The sequence below is a fragment of the Schistocerca nitens genome, chromosome 12 (assembly GCF_023898315.1).
Source record: "Schistocerca nitens isolate TAMUIC-IGC-003100 chromosome 12, iqSchNite1.1, whole genome shotgun sequence".
Taxonomy (NCBI): domain Eukaryota; kingdom Metazoa; phylum Arthropoda; class Insecta; order Orthoptera; family Acrididae; genus Schistocerca; species Schistocerca nitens.
The window spans coordinates 192,662,590-192,684,834 of NC_064625.1; the positions used below are offsets into that span (position 1 = coordinate 192,662,590).

The 22,245-nt window shown below is 41.5% G+C and overlaps 1 protein-coding gene across 1 annotated transcript in view; it reads left to right on the top strand.

The window, feature by feature from the left end:
• LOC126215358 (uncharacterized) overlaps positions 1–18,042 on the top strand; it is a 121,399-nt gene extending 103,357 nt beyond the window's left edge. The window contains exons 7-8 of the mRNA XM_049942049.1: positions 4,876–5,100; positions 16,715–18,042. Of these exons, the coding sequence (XP_049798006.1) occupies positions 4,876–5,100; positions 16,715–16,817 (328 nt within the window). The 3' untranslated portion in view covers positions 16,818–18,042. The remainder of the gene's footprint in view (positions 1–4,875; positions 5,101–16,714) is intronic.
• The last annotated feature ends 4,203 nt before the right edge of the window (positions 18,043–22,245 follow it).

The window sequence follows — 22,245 nt, forward strand, 5'->3', positions numbered from 1 at the left end:
CATTCCACGGAGGAAGTGAGCTACGAGCACAGTGTGCGAGCCACCGGACAGCTCAGTCGGTACAGACTGCCACAAAAGGGAAAGGTTTCCGTTTAGAGAACCAGTCTGAAAAGTTTCACATTGGTACACGTTCAGCTGCAGAGTCAAAATTCATTTTTAAAATGGCTTTCTTAAGTAACGGATATTAAAATGTTTGATTTGGTCATAGCTGCATCGTATACTTTGAGGAGAGAGGTGGGTGGTGTGGAGTCCAAATCAGGCATTGCTTTGTCTATACTTAAACTCGAGACTGTATACAGATTTGTTGTCTCTGCAGAGGAAGTGTGCTCAGAACACACACACACACACACACACACACACACACACACACAGAAGCTTCGGCATGCAGACTTATGTTCAACAAGGCTGACTAGTTCTGCTTACGGTGCTAATGTCAATATATAAATGAAAGACTGAATGGTTTAACTTTCCTCATTGTAAGACAGCAGCTTATTTATGGTTTGGTTTTTTACCGCTGTGTTAACAAGGGCCTAGGTGTCTACAAGCATGATAGTTAGGCAATTTGTAGGAGTAGGATAGTAACTTTAATGCTTCAAATAAAGACAGTTAACTTTCTTGTTTCAGAACATTCCTCTGGAGGAATATCTGGCCATGTAAGGTATTGTTTTTGTGACTTTCCTTCTCTTGCTGTCATGTCACTTCAAAAGTATATCTGTCTTATCCCCCCCCCCCTCCCCCCACCCACTCTCGCCACCCATCCCCGTGTACTAGGCTGGTGTATAAGTTTGTAGCATTTTTGTTTTGCATGTTGGTATTCCAGTTTCTATGGTTTTATTTGTCTATTGTCATTTTTTATTTGTAGTTCACTGTCACTATTTAAGTTTATATACTGTCATCAACACATTTGGAGATAGTGAATAGAGCTTTGGACACTAGAAAACGGAATGCCAAGTGGAGAAATCTGAACATTTCCAACATATTCTTCTGTTTGAATTCAGTAGAGGGGTGACAGCACCAGAGACAGCTTTTCTCATTTTAAGGGAAGATTTAAGGCAAAACTGGAAAAACAATTTGTATTTTTTAATTATGTAATTTATTAGATTGATTGTTTAAGAATAGCATCGCAAAGTTTCGTAATTAAATTCTGGATAGAAATAGGCTTTAAAAAGGTTTGTTTGAGTGTCTGCACCTACCACACCCCCTCTTTCTATGCTTTGATCCGTACCTTCTCTACGCTAGAAATTTTTCGTGCATTAATATTTTGTTCACACGAGTGAAACGAACTGCAAATGAGGCTAGAAGGCTGTGAGGAAGATTATCTTTGCCGATTCCTTTGTTTACTACGTGGTTTTGAATAGTCCGTGCTACAAACTTGTTTCAGATTTTAGTTTTGCATATATCAATCTGTTTTGCTCAAAATGGGCTGTAACAGTGGATGCATATTCAATAAAGTGAGGAAATGTCAAATTTCACATGTAAACGGTACAGGAAATTTAAATAATAGTGCTACAGATACTATTCCAAAGTGTGTAGTACAATTTTCGACAAAGTGACGGAGTTCATCGAGGATGGTGATGCTGTGCCAAAGATGAGTTTCCCAGTGGATTTAGAAATACCTGCCTATACATAGTAACTGTGGGCACTGTATGGTGACAGTGAACGAATTAGCATTTGAAGTAATAGATATATTTTGTGTAAAGTTTGTAAATACGCTGTTCAGTTCAAGACTTCTGCTCTACGTGGGAAGATGTATGAGGTGAATACAAGGTTGAGTTGTGGTATGAGATGCTTAGGTGTAGGCAGAGAAGGCACAAATTTGTTTTGTGGCTTGATGTACATGCCTGCACTAGTATCTAGGATCAGTGATTACAACAGAACACTTTTCACTACTCTTGGAGTTCAGTGCAAGGACGTGAAAGCAGCTATTGAGGAAGCTCTAGACATTAACAGTGAAGGGGAAGAAGACACTGTGAGTCTCTTGTGATGAAACCTGGATGAAAAGGGGCAATACACTACATCGTGGTGTATCATGTCATTAGTGTAGATACAGGGAAAATCTTAGTCTTCCAAGTAATGAACAAATATTGCTCTCAGTGTGACACAAAGAACGATGATGGCAGTGAAGCAGAAAGGTGGCAGCAGGAACACAATAAAGTATGCAGCAAGAAACTTGGGGCTAAGTGGTGGGATGAAAGCAGCTGGGACAAAACTAATATTCCAAAGGTCAGTTGAAAAATATGGTGTTAGTTATGTGAAGTTTCTAGGTAATGGACCTTCCAGTGCTTTTAAGACTGTTTTAGAGAGCAATTGTTACGGCTCACAAAAACTAAATTTGAAAACCTGGGCTGTGTGTGGCGTATTCAAAAGTGAATGGGGGGGTAGACTACTCCGATTGAAGAAAGAAATGAAAGGCAAGAAATTAGAAGGAAGTTCACACTTTACAAATATATTACGAAAAAGCTATCGGCGGTAACTTCGTAGTGTGGAAACAGTGTGCAAGCCGTGTGGGCAATATTCTTTCATAAACTTTCCACAGATGATGATCCTCAACATTCCCTTTGTGACATATAGTGATGCAAATATCTTCAGGCAGAGGCCAATGAAAAGCCATACACTCACAAACATTGTTTGCCACTTGCTGTTTTAGATGCTATAAAAGTAACTTTCAGATATCTAGCCAATCTTGAACTGCTGAAAAAATGTGTACACGAGAAAACACAGAATGGAAATGAGAACTAGAATCACCTCGTTTGGATGCGTTGTCCAAAAACAGTATTTGTATCCTCAATTGTTGTGAACATTCCTGCATGTGACATCTGTCTAGCATTCGATAGTAGAAATGCAGGTAGGGTTAAGCGCATGCAGAGACCGGCCTTCCATCCGGGTGCATTCACACTCGAGATGCACACAAGCAGTGATGAAGCATTACTGGAGAAAGCTCAGGTAGCAGAAAGAAAAATGCAAAATTTGAAATATCAACAATGTAGAAAAAGACAGATTGCGACTCACCGTAAAGAAGACATGACACGTAAGTTGCAGACAGCCCCCCCCCCTCCTGCCCCCCCCCCCACACACACACATACATACACTCACACACACACACACACACACACACACACACACACACACACACACACACAGCGAGATGCTGCAGTCGGCAACCGTGTATGCGTGATACGTGCCTGCTACTCCAGGAAGACGAGGAAGATAAAAAAGATTATGGACTCGGACATCATTAGTCACTAGATGTATACCAATATTGTCAAAAATTTAAATAAAAAGTTTAAATGTCAATTGCCGTAAACTGACTTTTCTTAGCTTTTATAGTTCCTGAGAAAAGGTACATTATAGCTAACATCCTGATATTTGCTGTAGTTCTTAAGATGACTGAATAATCCTGCTAAGCACTTTTCCATTATATTTTCTCTGAGAAAAGTTCTCCTTTAAAATTTGAGAAATATAGAGCAATCCCGGGTAACACAAAACTGAAAAACTAATTTCAAAGGAACTATGACCTTTAACAAAAATCAGTTCCACACATTTTGTTAGCCACTTATGTAGATGTAAACTGTGAAATTCCACTTTTATTGCTCGAGTAGTTTACGGAAAAAGGTACGCTATAGAAACAGTGGTAATTGAAAAATAAAATCCTTATAAGATGTTTGTCAACATGCATTGTCAACCAAAAACTGTACAGAATATCGAGCATTATGTTGTACATAATAGCCTCAAGTTTTAGTATTTTAGCTGTCATATTGTCGGAGATACGTACGTTAAAGTACAAGAAGACATTTTGCCGTATGCCTGTCCTTAAAGAGTATCATTTTCTTATTAGTACTCTCCACATTCGGGAAGACCTTCAGAGTTTGGTGACGATCATTGAAATGCTAGAATCCACAGTGATCCGTGTCGGTGTTCTCGAGGACTGTCAAATGTGACGAACTATGATCCTTTCACCATCATATCGTATTTGCACGCAGGGGGGAAGGTTCAAAAATTGGCCGGACGGATACCACACGCTCCGAGCCAAAATCACAAAAATCAGCGGGTAGCCGTATGCGCGTCTCTGCTTATTTATCGTCCACCGGCTCGTGAACGACACTGACCGTTCCTATCCCGTATCGTGACTAGTGGTGAGAAACGGTTCCTCTATGATAACGTAAGGAAAAGAAATGAGGCCGAGCCCGAATTAAGCAGCAACTCCCCGTGTAAAGACCTGTGCACATCCACAAAAAATAATTTTACGCATCTGGTGGAACGGCAATGGAGGGGTGTAACCGTCACTGCTGACGTTTATTGTCAAAGACTGACACATCTTGCAAATGTAATCTGAGAACAGTGATGGGGTCACAATAATGCCTGCCTGCATTCTGCTAGACTGACAGGAATTGGATTGGGAAGTCACACCACACCCATCTCATTCACCTCATCTTGCACCCTCAGTTTTTCACCTTTTCTACTCTCTATCAAACAACCTTAAAGAAACTTCATTTCTGGATGAAAATGTGCTTCAAACGTGGCTCGACAAGTTCTTTGCCTCAAAACCGAATGATTTCTACAGCTGCAGAACTGAAATGTTACCCCAGTGTTGGCAGATGTTGTAAATAGTGACGGAGAACGTATTATTGATGACTAAAGACTGTTACGTGTATCTTTTGTGTTTATTAAACTTACGGAAAAATGCTACGAACTAATGCACTAAACCGATACGTTGTATTGGCGTTTAATTACTTTTACTTGAAGATATTCATAATTTTTTTGATTTCCGTCAAACATTCTCTGTTTTGCAGGCGACCACTGGAAGTAAAATCCATTACAATTTTCTCTACCGGCTCGTCCCCAAATAAACGACAGCACATTCGTGGTTTGTTTCAGATTGGACGTGACAGATTGCAAGACACTCGGCGGGAACCTATTCCCCTACCTCGTCGGACTGCCGCGACTTCACACGCTTCGAATGGAAAATATGGCTTTTGCGAGGCTGCAACCGGGTGTGAGCAGCATCCTCGAATTGTCGGGTGTGCGCTGCCTGACATTCGATTATTCCGTTGTCGCTGGAGTGCCGTTTGAAAAGTTTCCAGAAAAGCTCGTCAATCTCAGGTAATGAAAGATCTACACCTGTTAGATTACCCTGGAATTCACACTGTGGGTTCCTAAATATAGAGCATACTAAGAAGTGGTACAGAATGGGACAGTGCTTTAATGCCACTGCTTATCAGTATGACATCCTGAAGACACATTTCAGTTGGAAACGGCTGTCTTCCAGCCACATATTTGAGCCATCGTATCCCTCCACAGTTTTTACCAACCGTACTTCCCTCCGATAACAAACTGACAATTTGTTCGTGTCCCAGGTTGGGTCCTACTGACAAATCCTTTCTTTTAATCAAGTTTTGCCAAAAATGTTTTTCTTCCCCGGTTTCTCTCTACTTTCTCCTTCGGTATTCAATTTACCCATCTAATCTACAGCATTCTTCTGCAGCACCTTATTTCAAAAACTTCTATTCTTTTCTTGTCTGAACTGTTTATTTTACATGTTTCACATCTATATGAGGCTTTACTCCAGCCAGAAAAGACTTCCTAACCTCTTTTTCAGAAGTGATTTTCTTCATATTTTCACTTGCTGCTTCACATCTTCTCTACTTTAACCAGCATCATTTATTTTGCTGCCCAAATAGCGAAACTCATTCACTCGTTTAGTGTCTCATTTCTGAATCTGATTCTCTCAGTACTGCCCGATTTAATTTGGTTACGTGCCATTACCCTCATTTTACTTTTGTTGATGTTCGTCTTATAATCTCTTTCCGAGACAGTAGCCATTCTGTTAAACTGCTTTTCTGAGTCATATGTTCCCTCTGACAGGATTACAATGTCAGCAGCAAACCTTTTCTCTGTCAGAATTAAAATGTCATCAACAAACTTCAAACAGGAAACAACACTTTAATAACATCATATTCATATAAATGATTTACACGAAGATAATAAAATGAAATGAAATGAAACCATGGTCACAAGAGCTGATGAAGGGAGCAGCACAGTACTGATCAATGAAGAGCAATATATAGAAAAAAAATCAAAGATTTCATCTCCTTCAACAATATCAGAAAACTGAAATCTGATCCAACAGCACATTTCCAGACACACATAACAAACAATTTCAAAGACATCAAACACATACTCACAGGTAAACAAAAACAACACATCACACAGAAGAACCCAAAATCTCCGACACTCGGAGGCCGACCCGAGGTTCACAAACCCCTTATTCCAGTGAGGCCCATTATCGACTTGATGAATGTACTACCCACCATGTGGCAAAACACACGAACAAAATTGTAACACAGCAATATGAAATGAAGAGCAGCAGAACAGTGAAAAACACAAATGAATCCATAACACAAATAAAAGACTTACACATATCACAAACAGCACCTCTCGTCATTTTCAACAAAGAGAATATGTACAACTTCATACCCAATGCAGACACAATAAAACTAATTGAAGAAAATCTACTGATATTTAACAAACTACCCGCAGAAATGAAAAGACCAAAACCCTTCAAGCAATCACATCCAAAAATTACTTCCAGTTTGAAAAGGAATTTTACTTACAAAAAGATGGCCTTTTCCAGTGTGATCGTCAGTATCAGGAACATTGGCAAACATATTTATCAACCACATAGAAAACACATTCTTTGATAAAAACATCAGAAGGAAATGACGCATAATTGTTTACTGGTACAGGTGGCAGGGGTGAAATACAGGGAGCGAAAGGCTATTTACAATTTGTACAGAAACCAGATGGCAGTTATAACAGTCGAGGGGCATGAAAGGGAAGCAGTGGTTGGGAAGGGAGTGAGACAGGGTTGTAGCCTCTCCCTGATGTTATTCAATCTGTATATTGAGCAAGCAGTAAAGGAAACAAAAGAAAAATTCGTAGTAGGTATTAAAATCCATGCAGAAGAAATAAAAACTTTTAGGTTCGCCAATGACATTGTAATTCTGTCAGAGACAGCAAAGGACTTGGAAGAGCAGCTGAACGGAATGGACAGTGTCTTGAAAGGAGGATATAAGATGAACATAAAACAAAAGCAAAATGAGGATAATGGAATGTAGTCGAATTAAGTCGGGTGATGCTGAGGGAATTAGATTAGGTAATGAGACACTTAAAGTAGTAAAGGAGTTTTGCTATTTGGGGAGCAAAATAACTGATGATGATCGAAGCAGAGAGGATATAAAATGTAGACTGGCAATGGCAAGGAAAGCGTTTCTGAAGAAGAGGAATTTGTTAACATCGAGTATTGATTTAAATGTCAGGAAGTCGTTTCTGAAAGTATTTGTGTGGAGTGTAGCCATGTATGGAAGTGAAACATGGACGATAAATAGTTCGGACAGGAAGAGAATAGAAGCTTTTGAAATTTGGTGCTACAGAAGAATGCTGAAGATTAAATCGGTAGATCACATAACTAATGAGTAGGTACTGAATAGAATTGGGGAGAAGAGGAGTTTGTGGCACAACTTGACTAGAAGAAGGGACCGGTTAGTAGGACATGTTCTGAGGCATCAAGGGATCACAAATTTAGCATTGGAGAGCAGCGTGGAGGGTAAAAATCGTAGAGGGAGACCAAGAGATGAATACACTAAGCAGATTCAGAAGGATGTAGGTTGCAGTAGGTACCGGGAGATGAAGAAGCTTGCACAGGATAGAGTAGCATGGAGAGCTGCATCAAACCAGTCTCTGGACTGAAGACCACAACAACAACAACAACAAATCTGTGGATGACATAATCTGTAGGGTGAATGAACCAACAGAGTAAATAGATAAACTTCATACAGACATAAACAGCATGAAAATAAATAAATAAATAAATTCAATTCACCATGGAAAAAGAAACACAAAATCAAATACATTCCGTGGATATAACAATAAAGAGAGACAGCAGTAGGCACACATTTGACGTATTCCGAAAGCAAAGAGCCACAGATACAATTACACATGCTTCAACCATCAGTAAAATAAAAAGAATATCAGCTCTATGACATATACCACTCAGCCAAGAAAACCACGAAAAAGAATTACAACCATACAACTAATTGCCAAACAATGTTTATAACATACATATAGTGCAAAAGACTCACCACAAAATCAAAATATAACTAAAGAAAAATGAAAACGAGCAGAGAACACAAACATCTCAAAATGCCATAGACACTGCAACACACACAGAATAACAAATACACTAAAGAAACAGGGATTATACATTGCTTATGGAATGAGATACACATTTACAGACAACAACAGACAAACCAGATATATACCAAGGAGTGTACCACCGAGACTGTATGGTCTTCCTAAAGTGCATAAAGAAGGTCTGCCTTTACGGCCCATACTGAGTAATATTGACGCACCCACATATGATTTAGCCAAAAATCTAGCTTCTTTGTTGAGACCATTTGTTGGCAAATGTTCACACCATATACGGAACTCTGCTGATTTTATTAATAGACTGGGGGCTCTCCACTTAAGTCGGGGTAGGACGTCAGATGGGCTGACTTGGAGCAGCAGAGGCACCACAGGACATTTTATTTTCTGCTGTCTATACTTTTACAAATAAATTCATAAAACTTTGTCAGCATGACCAGGAAGGATTCAGGATTCACAATCATAGCAGTGGAAGTGCAAAAATATAACAAAATGATTTTTTTTTAGATATGAAATTTCGTCATTATTTCACTTACTGTTGGCTGCATTTGTTGCTGTAGGTACATTTTTCTTCACAAGTAAGAGAGATTCTTTGATGAATTTTGCACAGCATACAAACCATACTTACAGGTGTATGAAACTCTAGAATTTTCCAAATCTATTAAAAACTGTGGTAAAAATTGTGATAATTAACAACAAAATTTAATTTTTTTCTAAACATAAAGTTTAAAACATAACAGCTCATTCATTTTTTTCAAAAATTAAATAGCTTGTAGAGTTTCAGGCAGCTGTAAGTACGGTTTGTACGCTGTGCAAAATTCGTCGAACAGTCTCTCTTATTTATGAAGAAAAGTGTACCTATAGCAACAAATGCAGCCAATAGTGAGTGAAAAAATGATGAAATTTCACATGTAAAAAAAAATTATTTATCATGTTTTTTAACTTCCGCTGCTACGAGTGTGAATCCTGAATCCTTCCTGGTCATGCTGACAAAGTTTTATGAATTTACTTGTAAAAGTACAGACAGTGGAAATTAAAATGTCCTGTGGTGCCTCTCCTGCTCAAAGTCGGCTCGTTTGACGTCCTACCCCCTTAAGTAGTACGGATCTTCTAGTGGGTTTTGATGTAGTTTCCCTTTTCACAAAAGTACTTCTTGCAGATTCCTTGATTCTAATTGGTCAACAGTTTGAATCAGACATTACTGCTTTGTTCCGACATACTCTTTCCTCAACTTATTTTACGTTTAACCAGGAATATTTTGAACAGTCTGACAGTGTCGCCAGGGGCAGCCCTCTGTCTCCTCTGGTGGCTAACCTTTTTATGGAGGATTTTGAGGAGAGAGCACTGGACTTAGCAGTCTGTAAACCAACTGTTTTTTGGAGATACGTTGATGACACTTTGATAGTGTGGCCCCACGGAGAAGAAAAGTTAATGGAGTTTTTTCATCATTTTAACTCCATCCATGAGAATATTCGATTTACTACGGAACTAGAGAAAGATGGCTGCCTTCCATTCCTGGATGTTTTGGTTAAACGGAAGAATGACTGCACTGTGGGACATTCTGTTTATCGGAAGCCCACTCTCACCGATTTGTATTTGCATTCGTCAAGTTGCCATCACCCATCCCAGACCACGAGTGTACTTAAAACCCTCGTACACAGGGCACACACGGTGTCGGAGGCAGAGAATTTGCCTACGGAACTGGCACATTTGAGGACGGTGTTCAGAGACAATGGGTACTCGACCCGGCAAATTAACTGGGCCTTCTCAACTAGAGCCAGGAACCGGGACGTGGATAAAGAGGAGAACGTCCCAGCTTTTCTTCCCTTTGTCGGAAATATCTCCTTCAAGATAGCGAGGATTCTTAATCATTTTCATGTGAAAGTGGTTTTTTTGTCTGCCTTCTACGATTTCGGATTTGCTGGGACGGACGAAGGACGATTCTTTACTGCGGAAGGCGGGAATTTACAAAATACTTTAATGTGGTACGGCCTGAATAGGACAGACAACGCGTACAGTGGAAGAGCGTCGTACAGAACATCAACGGTGCACTCACCTACTGCAACCCAGTAAGTCTGCAGTTGCGGAACATTGTACTTCTAACGGACATTCAATGGAGTACTACAAAACTTTGATTTTGGCCACTGCAAAAACTTTTTGGACTCCATTATCAAAGAATCAGTGGAAATACGCATTGCGGGAAATCTAATGAACCGTGACAGTGGTTACCTATTGAATAATGCACGTAATCCCATTGTCTCCGAAATTTGCTCGAGACGAAGACCCCAGAAGAGTTCAATAGCTGCGGCCAGTGACAATACCGACGGCAGCGAGTACTGCAGTTCCACCAGCGAGGGCGCTGCCGCTGGGCGGGGTGGCCCTATCTGTCTCCGCGACTGCAACGCATGCGTAGCAGTACTGTCAGTGCACTATATAAGCTGGAGTGGAGAACGTCTTTGTCAGTCCTCGTTCGGCTACCCTGAAGATGGTTGGCAGTTGTACAGTCGAAATATCGTGCAGTGACGTTTATGACAACTGGCTGCAAGCCCGAAATCTTTTTGAACACAGGAATATACTAGTTAGAATGCCGAGAACATGAACCAGTATATCTGGTGATGACAGGTGGGAATTTCAAAACGAGGTATAAAGAACTTGTAAGAAGTTGGAAATATAAGAATAGCAATTCTACCTTTGCTGGATACCTTATAAAACAAGGGCATGAACTATCCAACATGGAGCAGGACATGAAAATTATTAAGGTGAACAACGACAACAAAAAACTCAAGACATTACAGGAAAACTTTCATATACAAAGAGTCCTTGCAATGAATAAGGAAGTACTTAATGAGAAAATCAATAAAAGCCGTTACTCACAGATCAGTCATTAAAACAATAATAGAGATGTGGAACACCCCTCTCTCTCTCTCTCTCTCTCTCTCTCTCTCTCTCTCTCTCTCTCACACACACACACACACACACACACACACACACACACACAAAACAAATGAAAAATATCAAGCCATACACAAGAAGAAAGATTAAGAAAAGGCAAACCTACATTTCTAGCATTTGTAGACTTAGAGAAAGCTTTTGACAACGTTAACTGGAATACTCTCTTTCAAATTCTGAAGGTGGCAGGGGTAAAATACAGGGAGTGAAAGGCTATTTACAATTTGTACAGAAACCAGATGGCAGTTATAAGAGTCGAGGGGCATGAAAGGGAGGCAGTGGTTGGGAAAGGAGTGAGACAGGGTTGTAGCCTCTCCCCGATGTTATTCAATCTGTATATTGAGGAAGCAGTAAAGGAAACAAAAGAAAAATTCGGAGTAGGTATTAAAATTCATGGAGAAGAAGTAAAAACTTTGAGGTTCGCCAATGACATTGTAATTCTGTCAGAGACAGCAAAGGACTTGGAAGAGCAGTTGAACGGAATGGACAGTGTCTTGAAAGGAGGATATAAGATGAATATCAACAAAAGCAAAACGAGGATAATGAAATGTAGTCAAATTAAATCGGGTGATGCGGAGGGGATTAGATTAGGAAATGAGACACTTAAAGTAGTACAGGAGTTTTGCTATTTAGGGAGTAAAATAACTGATGATGGTCGAAGTAGAGAGGATATAAAATGTAGACTGGCAATGGCAAGGAAATCGTTTCTGAAGAAGAGAAATTTGTTAACATCGAGTATAGATTTAAGTGTCAGGAAGTCGTTTCTAAAAATATTTGTATGGAGTGTAGCCATGTATGGAAGTGAAACATGGACAATAACCAGTTTGGACAAGAAGAGAATAGAAGCTTTCGAAATGTGGTGCTACAGAAGAATGCTGAAGATAAGGTGGGTAGATCACGTAACTAATGAGGAGGTATTGAATAGGATTGGGGAGAAGAGAAGTTTGTGGCACAACTTGACTAGAAGAAGGGATCGGTTGGTAGGACATGTTTTAAGGCATCAAGGGATCACAAATTTAGCATTGGAGGGCAGCGTGGAGGGTAAAAATCGTAGAGGGAGACCAAGAGATGAATACACTAAGCAGATTCAGAAGGATGTAGGTTGCAGTAGGTACTGGGAGATGAAGAAGCTTGCACAGGATAGAGTAACATGGAGAGCTGCATCAAACCAGTCTCAGGACTGAAGACCACAACAACAACAACACACAACATAAACAAAAGACGAAAGATAAACACACAGCGACAATTGGCAACATTACCCGTGGTAAACACCACATGGTGAACACACAGTGAAAGTGCAAGTGAGTTGTTGCAATAAAGGTGGGTGAAAAAATAACAGAAATCTGCCATCTGGATTATGGGGAACAAGTGAACACATCTCCAGGACCACACATATGAACTAGCATCAATGGAAATCGTAACACCAAATGATAATTTGACCTCATGAAACTAGTGCTATAAATGTTGTTTCTAATCAGAAAAACAAGAGAAAAACATAAGAAAACATAACATAGTAACATATTTGGACTACTACCTAATGCATTTTTGTCATAGATATAAAAACAAATATGTATTTCATGCCACTAAAGATGCTTCATAAATGAAAGAAGTGAAATGCATATGGCAAAAAACAAACTGTCTTTCATTTAGTTGCAAAGACAAAACATACCTCCAAGAAAAAATATTTCTTCTCGCTGAACTTCAAAACCCTTTCCAAATTTTTTGTCCGTATCTGTCACAGCTTCCCAAAATTTTCACTGAATAACATTATAATAGCTGCAACCCTGTTTCACTCCCTTCTCAGCTGCTACCACCTTCATTTTATCTGCATCTTTTTCCACTCACATGAAGCATATGATACCACCTGGTGTCACTGTAACTTGATCCCATGGCTCTGATTTCAAGCTTTGGGAACCTGCAAGTCCAGTGGCTACACATACTCCTTACTTTTTTTTTTCTTTTAAGATGTCTTGAAGCCTTCAGCTGCCATTCTCTTTATTTCCTGTACGATTGTACAATTTCGGCCTTAGGCCATTTTCAAGTATTTTTATGCATGATTTTGTAGTAGCAGATTATGTCATTCACATCGTTGCTCCTGTGGCATCATGTTATGCTCATAAAATAAATCCAATGTGTTCATGCTATTTTAGGAGCATGTTACTTTTGAGCAGTTACATTACATTACATTTTTATTGGTCCTTTTGATCATTTGTTGTACAAGGTATACCGTATGATATTGGACAGGTCATTGTGATTTACAATACAGGTTTTAAATCATACAACAGTATTTAAATTGATTTAGGCTTCATATTATTAGAACTGAAGGTTCAGCTTCCATACATTATATTTAACACAAGTAATTAATTTTTTTTTTTTTGGCCAATTTGGCAATAAATTTTTATGTTTCAAGATATTCATTTATACTATAATAACATTTTTGCAATAGATATTATGGACAGCAGTTTTAAATCTTGAAGTGTCTTTTATTGCTTTAATGTTTGTAGGTAGCTTATTGTATAGTCTTGTTTCCTTTTGCAACTGCTTGAAAGTAACATGCTCCTAAAATAGCGTGAACACTTCGGATTTATTTTATGAACATAACGTAATGTCATAGAAGCAATGACTCATATGACATAATCTGCTACTAAAAAATCATCCATTAAATACTTGAAAACAGCTGCTGGTAAACCTTTTGGGATATGAGGTCGTGGTCCGAGAAACTCTTCTGTTCCTTTCGTTTTGTCCAGGACTGCGCTGGACATCTTCAGAGGCAGTCCTCTGCTGAGTCTTGCCGACTGACTGGTCGGACGTCCGAGAGCGACATATATACTGTAGGAAAGGGGGCGTGGTCGAAGTAACACGTGATTAGCAGAGATAATCCTTGTCAGAGATAAAACTTAACTATCGATTGTCATCTTGTCAAAGATAAAGTTGTCTAGCGATTCTGCAGAGCTACTGTCCATATGTCACTAAGTTTCATTGCCTCCTCTTTTCTGTTAAAATCATCCTGATGCTTATAAATTTCAAAGGCTTCTCTACATAACTGTGGATAATAATTTGACGTTGTAAATAAAATTTCTGTTTCAGAAAACTTCACTTCGTGGTTTCCTGACTGAAGAGCCTGCTCTGCTACAGCTGATTTCTCTATTTTTCCTATTGGCAGAGACTTTTGTGCTCTTTTAGCCATGTATTTACACTCCTCTCAGTAGTTCCAATATAAACTTAACCACACGTACACAGAATTTTGTATACACCACATGTCAACACAGGAGGGTGTTTATCCTTCGCAGATTGCAGTACTCGACTTATTTTCTTTGTTGGTCTAAAGCCCGGTCTGATGTCATGTTTCTGTAAAATCTTACCAATCTGATCCGTTACGTTTTTAATAATACCTGAAAATGGCCTAAGGCCAAAATTGTACAATCGTACAGGAAATAAAAAGAATGACAGCCAAAGGCTACAAGAAATCTTTCAAAAAATTACACTGAAAATTATAGACTCCTTATATGACGACTTTTGCTTGTGGCCTTAGCTGAACGTCAACTTCAAGGAGTCGTACAGAGAGCCCATTCTCGGGACCTGTAGCACGGCTCCCAGTTTTCCTCCAATAAAGCACATATCGTACATTTTTGTCACCACAACACGGTCCGTGCAAATCGAAAGCTCTACTTCGAAATCCAGTGCCATGAGATACATTGACCTGCTTCTGGGCTCCTATTATAATAGACACTGTTACACCATACCTGTCAGCTTAAAACAAGTTGGATGCAGAATCTCAATGCTCTCCACTTCCTTACTTCTTTTTCCACTTTTATACGCGGTTCGCACTGCACGGCGTGTAACGGTCGTCGTCACTCGGGTACTCTTTCCGGGCGGTCCTTCCATTTAATTCTAAATTCGTATATCTCATCATTTTTTATTCAACTTTGAACTGTTTTTGTAATATGCATTTTTATTTTGTCTATTTTTGTGTATCCTTTCACGATTTGTAGGAATCTCATTTCCAGCACTTGAATCTTATTTTTTAGTGCATAATGATTGGTATATAAGTTCATAGTATTTTTCCATAAGTTTAATAAACACAATAGATACTCGTAGCAGAGACTTTAGTCATCAGTAATATATTCTCCTTCACCGTTTACAACAGTCTGCCAGTGCCGGTGTAAATTTTCGATTCTACGACTAGAAATCGTCGTTTCGAGACGGAGAACTCGTCGAGTGAATTTCGGAGCACATTTTCGTGTCGAATTGAATTTCCTCGAAGGTTGTTTGATGAAAAGCAGAAGGGTGAAAATTTTAGGGTACAAGATCAGGTGAATAAGGTGGGTGTGGAATGACTTCCCAACCCAACTCCTACGTAGTGTTTTTTGTCAGTGATGCAGAATGCAGTCTAGCATTATCGTGGAGTAGCATCACTTGACGCAGTCTTGCCGGTCATCGTTCTCAGACTGTGTCTGCAAGATGTCTCAGCTGTTAACAATAAATATCAGCAGTGACGGTTACACCTGAGGGAAGCAATTCGAGGTACACCCCACCATCAGACGCATAACGTTATACGTGCAAGTCTTTGTACGGACAGTTGCTAATTTGTTTGGGCTTAGCCATTCCTTTCTTTTCCTAATGTTAGCTTAAAGACACCATTTCTCGTCACATGTAAGGATCGGTCGGAGATGTTCACGAGTCAGTTCACGACGAGCGAGAATAGGTGCGAGTACGGCCACCTGTTCATTTTTACGATTTCGGTTTAGAGTGTGTGGTACCCGTTAGCCCAATTTTTGAACCTTCCCCATTGCGTGCAAATGTTGCACGACGGTGGAACGTTCACAGTTCGTCACATTTGCCAGTTCTCGGGCACACTGACACGGACGAGTGGACGAGTGTGGATTAATGCATTTAAACTATCTTCGTCGAGCCCCGGAGGTCTTCCCGATTGCGGACAGTTACTAATGTCGAAACGATACTTCTTAAAATGAGAAAACAATTTTCTTGGAACGCCTCGTCCATTGGCATTATCGCCACGTTTCTGGCCACCTCCACTGCTGTCCGAAAAGTTCAGATTTCTCCACTCGGCCCTCAGTTTTCTACTCCACTCACTATCTCCAAATGACAAAATGGCAATATGTGAATGCAAGTAGCAACAGCGAACTACAAAGAAAAACTGATAATCGCTAAATAAACCTGTAGCGACTGGATTACCGATAAGCAAAACAAAAACGCTATGAAGTTATTCACCAAACTAAGTTACACTTGTATTTCCTGCAGCCATTTACCCCCTTTCCTCATTCAGCCCCTCTCACTCTGGAACTGCTCCTTCCCTGTGCGTACTGCCACTCTCCTCTCGTTACCTACCCCCCCCCCCCCCCCCCCCCTGCACCCTTTCCCTCCTCGTATCCCAGTATGTCACTTCCTTTTAGATTCTTTTCTCATTGTTTTCTTTGAGATATATATGAGCCTCCACGTATATAATTAAATTTTCTGTTGTTCAAACATGCACAATATAGAGGTAACTCCATCGGATGGCCACGTTGTGACAGTAAAAGCGGTGTTTTCATTCTTATCACAGGGAGCTGGGAGTCAAAGAGTGTCAAGGTGACCCTAAGGCCGTAGAAGGGCTGGCCAAGCGGATGCCCGGTCTTAAAATCCACGGCGTCATTCGACCTCTGTAACCGGCTTTCTACGTGTCCGACAACGAGAGTGATGCAGAACTTGAAGAGGAGGAGAATGTGTTGCTTCGCAGTGCAGAGGAAGCAGTGGATGACTGGAGAGTTGCAGTGACAGTTAAAGAGTGATAACGATGTCTAGGATTAAAGCAGTATATCTGTTCTCTTTCTAGAGAATGTATAAAACTGATATGATATTTATATGCAACTAATTTTAAATACTGATTGCATCTCAGCTGGAATATTGTAACTGGGCCAAAATTTAATACTTCTCAACTTTTGTTACTAGACTGTGTGTCGAAGTGGACTGCTGCAGGCTGTCAGGTCGAAAATATTTATTTTGGGTGTAACGTCACATTAACATTGGTGGAAACTGTTTTGAAACAGGGTAATTACAAATAATTGTGGAAATGTGTAGAAAGAACATAAATTATTTACAGTAATATTAGGAAAAGGATAGTGTGCAACTCAGTGGGTCATCTTTACACCGATTAGCAGACACGTACAACGAATAGACTGTTATACATTCTAGCTTCTGGCCGTGTTCGCTCGTGCGAAGGAGGCTGTGACGAAAAGCAGTAATGTGTAACAGTCTTTTAGGTGTGCCTGACTGGCAATCCTTTTCTTAAAATTGTTGATATTCCAGCCTGAAGTTTCCATTGTTTAATCATCTGCAATAGTGTTCGAATTCTGGCTTTAACGATCTGCAATGACGTTCGGTTTCTCGTCGTAATGACAGTGGATTTGAAACGTACAGTAATTAATTTAAAATAGTCGTGAAATATTTGTTATCGGTTTATCCAAAAATTTTGTTCTTGCTTATTTATTCACTTTTTATTTGTATTATGTGCAAGTTTCATCAAAATAAATGTTCTCTTTGTGGTAGTCTGAAGTTAGAAACTTTTGTCAGTTTTATGAACTAGTGAAACAATAATAAATTTGCACAAGATACCCTATTATTTTAAGTGTCAATTATACAGGTATTTATCAGGTTACTACTAATTAACATTTTTAAACTCGGCGATATCACGTTCCATTCGGAGCGACGTACCCCTCGATTTATAAGATGTAATCGACTGTGCTTAATTTGTGTCTCTGTACATCTGTGTCATCAGAAAATCTTCTTTAAAGTAATGAGTTCATGTCCGAGAGAGAGGAAAAAAAAAAGAAAAGAAGAGAAAAGAAAGAAATACCCAGAAGGGGAGGAGGAAAAGAAATGAAACTTGACAAGTTGAGAGGGTATGTGATGTAGGAATGATTACAGAATGGAGTCAAATTTACAAAAACTTGTCAGTATGAGCCCACTCTGGCCTGGATGCGTGCACTGACTTGGCTGGGAAGGATGTCTTACACTGGTTGCATCCTCTCCTGGGGGAAGCTGGCCCCCAGCTCTCGCAACTGGCACTCGGTACCCTGCGTACTGGCACTCGGATGGTCGCACGTCTTCTATCGGTGACGAAACTGGCGACTTTTTTGTTTGCAGAACTCCCTCGATATCGTGCCGACAGTTCGTAAAGACACCTCGTAACAAACCAGGTGGATTCTTTCACACTGTTACATTTTTTTCCCCCGCCGCTAGCTCCCTCATCCCCCGCCCCGCCCCCTTTCCTTTCCTTTCCTTTTGTGTGTGTGTGTGTGTGTGTGTGTGTGTGTGCGTGCAAATATCGTTGGCTTATCATTTGTATGGCACGTGCACAATATCAGAAGTCTCAAATATTAGCTCAGGCTGATTTTATTATCCATTACATTCATCTGGTTACCTAGAAGCCATTGGTGTAAGTAGTTTACTAAAAACTGTGCTAACTACAAATCGTGTGTAAACATATATCTCATTACTGGCTTTCAGATAAAGTATTTATAGATGCAGCTAATGTCGGGAAACTGGAGGTGAGGTTTGCTCACACCTAGTTTCAGAGTAATTAGCATTTGTAGTTAAAGCGTTGTTACCGAAAGAGAATACCGTAATTTGGCAAACTGAGCAGCATAATCCAATAGCAATTATTGTTTTATTTAAAATTCCTGTCACACAAATCTTATTCCACTATTTGACCGAGCGAGGTGGTGCGTGGTGAGCACACTGGACTCGAATTTGGGAGGATGACGGTTCAAACCTGCGTCGTACACATCTAGGTTTTCTGCGATTTCCCTACATCGCTCTACGGAAATGCCGGGACAGTTCCTATCGGAGAGCGTGGCCAATTTCCTTCCCCGTCTTTGACACGATCTGAGCTCGTGCTCCGTCTCTGATGACCCCGATGTTGACAGCATGTTAAATCTGACCTTCCTTTCTCGTTTCCCTTACCCAGTTATTCAGAAATAGAAATCTTTAGCTAAATTTGTAAAAGGACAGAAAATAACAGTAACTGAGTGTACTGCAGATTTTTGTAACTTTATAAAAAGAGAGGCTGCTAGGAGCCACACGAGTCAGTCTCCAGAAGTGTATAATGTGAGTGAGATCTGTTCCAAAAATTGCTGCACACTGTCGGCAGAAGAGTTAGCACTGTGTACTGAGTTTTATCTGAATTTCACGTCTCCGAGATCATTCTGTAATTTAGTTGTTGCTTTTGAATAATTCACTGTGAATTTGCAATTAATCCCGAGAACAAACTTCGACAACGGTTTCTGGAAACTGTAACAACAGTATTGGACTGTGACCTGTGTTATCTCCAAATGATATTTACTGTGCATATCATTTTCATTTTGATGTGACTAGTTACTTGAAAGGATGTTAATCAGTGACTGTGTTAATTGAATGTCAGCACTTTAGTGTTTAGGTTACTGCACTTGAACAACCATCATCATTGTAACATCAGTCGAGTGTTCCATGTGGCTTATCCTTTATCTGTGCATAAATTACAGTGAATGGGACTCAGATCTGACCACAAACAAAAAGTTATTTAATATCAAAGTGCAAATAAAGTGTTTTGGATTGTAAATCTGGTGCAGACAGTATCATTTGACATACCCTATTTTTGACAATCACTTTTCAGCCAAATCCGACGGAGGTGCTTCTACCGATGATATATTAGCACGGGTAAATAGGGTAGTGTTACAACTTGGGAGTGTTATGCCATCAACACTGGTGCCAGAGACAGGGAATCGCGTGGCACTGTTCCGGATGTCTTGTCCGAAAGTTACCTCGAGCAGATAGAGAAACAACTCGTGAGGGTAACATCTTAGACCTCCTGGCAACAGACAGACCTGAACATACAGAATCAGTTAACACAGAGGAAGGTATCAGTGATCGTAAGGCCGTGACGGCGGCGAGCCGTGTGGCTCGATCGGTGATATTCCCACCGCCGGTACAGGTCATCTTTCCGGTGGCGTGTGCCGACCACACGGTGGCGCCACCTCCCGGGCCGACTGAGGAGGGAGGGGCGAGCTCTAGTGAGTAGCGAGGATTTTGCCTCGGGATGCCTAGCAGTAACGTCATTTGGGAAGTCTGTCAGACAGTACGGGCGCCGTGTGAGGCAGCAGGAAGAGAACATCTGAAAGGGGCCGTTTACCCGGGTGACGGCGCCGTAGCAAATATTGCCGGCGCGGAATCGGTTGCGTTACTGGGAAGCCGTCGGTGTGCTTCACTTGCCGCACGTCTCCCGGCACCGAGATCTGCGGTGGCTGTCTTCGTCGAACGAGCGAGAGGGTGAGGGCCTCGCTTGTGCTGTAAATTGTGGCCGGCATCGACTACTGGCTTCTTGGCCGGCCATTCCTACTCCTACTGAGTCTGTCCTCGAATGTGTTAATTTCAGCTTGCTTAGTATGCAAGATTCTAGTGAGCTGTATGTGATGTCACGATTAACGTTTACTAGGGCCTGGAGTGCTGATACATTCTGTTTGTAGATTGCTACTCTCAGTGTTAACCGCCGTCGAAAACAGTTTGTCTGGCCCTCGTCCGAGTGCCGCCTGGTTATTGTATTTATATCACGTGACGGAGTTAAGCTAGCTAGTTGTTATAGATATACACTCCTGGAAATTGAAATAAGAACACCGTGAATTCATTGTCCCAGGAAGGGGAAACTTTATTGACACATTCCTGGGGTCAGATACATCACATGATCACACTGACAGAACCACAGGCACATAGACACAGGCAACAGAGCATGCACAATGTCGGCACTAGTACAGTGTATATCCACCTTTCGCAGCAATGCAGGCTGCTATTCTCCCATGGAGACGATCGTAGAGATGCTGGATGTAGTCCTGTGGAACGGCTTGCCATGCCATTTCCACCTGGCGCCTCAGTTGGACCAGCGTTCGTGCTGGACGTGCAGACCGCGTGAGACGACGCTTCATCCAGTCCCAAACATGCTCAATGGGGGACAGATCCGGAGATCTTGCTGGCCAGGGTAGTTGACTTACACCTTCTAGAGCACGTTGGGTGGCACGGGATACATGCGGACGTGCATTGTCCTGTTGGAACAGCAAGTTCCCTTGCCGGTCTAGGAATGGTAGAACGATGGGTTCGATGACGGTTTGGCTGTACCGTGCACTATTCAGTGTCCCCTCGACGATCACCAGTGGTGTACGGCCAGTGTAGGAGATCACTCCCCACACCATGATGCCGGGTGTTGGCCCTGTGTGCCTCGGTCGTATGCAGTCCTGATTGTGGCGCTCACCTGCACGGCGCCAAACACACATACGACCATCATTGGCACCAAGGCAGAAGCGACTCTCATCGCTGAAGACGACACGTCTCCATTCGTCCCTCCATTCACGCCTGTCGCGACACCACTGGAGGCGGGCTGCACGATGTTGGGGCGTGAGCGGAAGACGGCCTAACGGTGTGCGGGACCGTAGCCCAGCTTCATGGAGACGGTTGCGAATGGTCCTCGCCGATACCCCAGGAGCAACAGTGTCCCTAATTTGCTGGGAAGTGGCGGTGCGGTCCCCTACGGCACTGCGTAGGATCCTACGGTCTTGGCGTGCATCCGTGCGTCGCTGCGGTCCGGTCCCAGGTCGACGGGCACGTGCACCTTCCGCCGACCACTGGCGACAACATCGATGTACTGTGGAGACCTCACGCCCCACATGTTGAGCAATTCGGCGGTACGTCCACCCGGCCTCCCGCATGCCCACTATACGCCCTCGCTCAAAGTCCGTCAACTGCACATACGGTTCACGTCCACGCTGTCGCGGCATGCTACCAGTGTTAAAGACTGCGATGGAGCTCCGTATGCCACGGCAAACTGGCTGACACTGACGGCGGCGGTGCACAAATGCTGCGCAGCTAGCGCCATTCGACGGCCAACACCGCGGTTCCTGGTGTGTCCGCTGTGCCGTGCGTGTGATTATTGCTTGTACAGCCCTCTCGCAGTGTCCGGAGCAAGTATGGTGGGTCTGACACACCAGTGTCAATGTGTTCTTTTTTCCATTTCCAGGAGTGTACACGGATAAAATTTTCCCTGGATATATTTTGCTGCAAATTGCAATAACA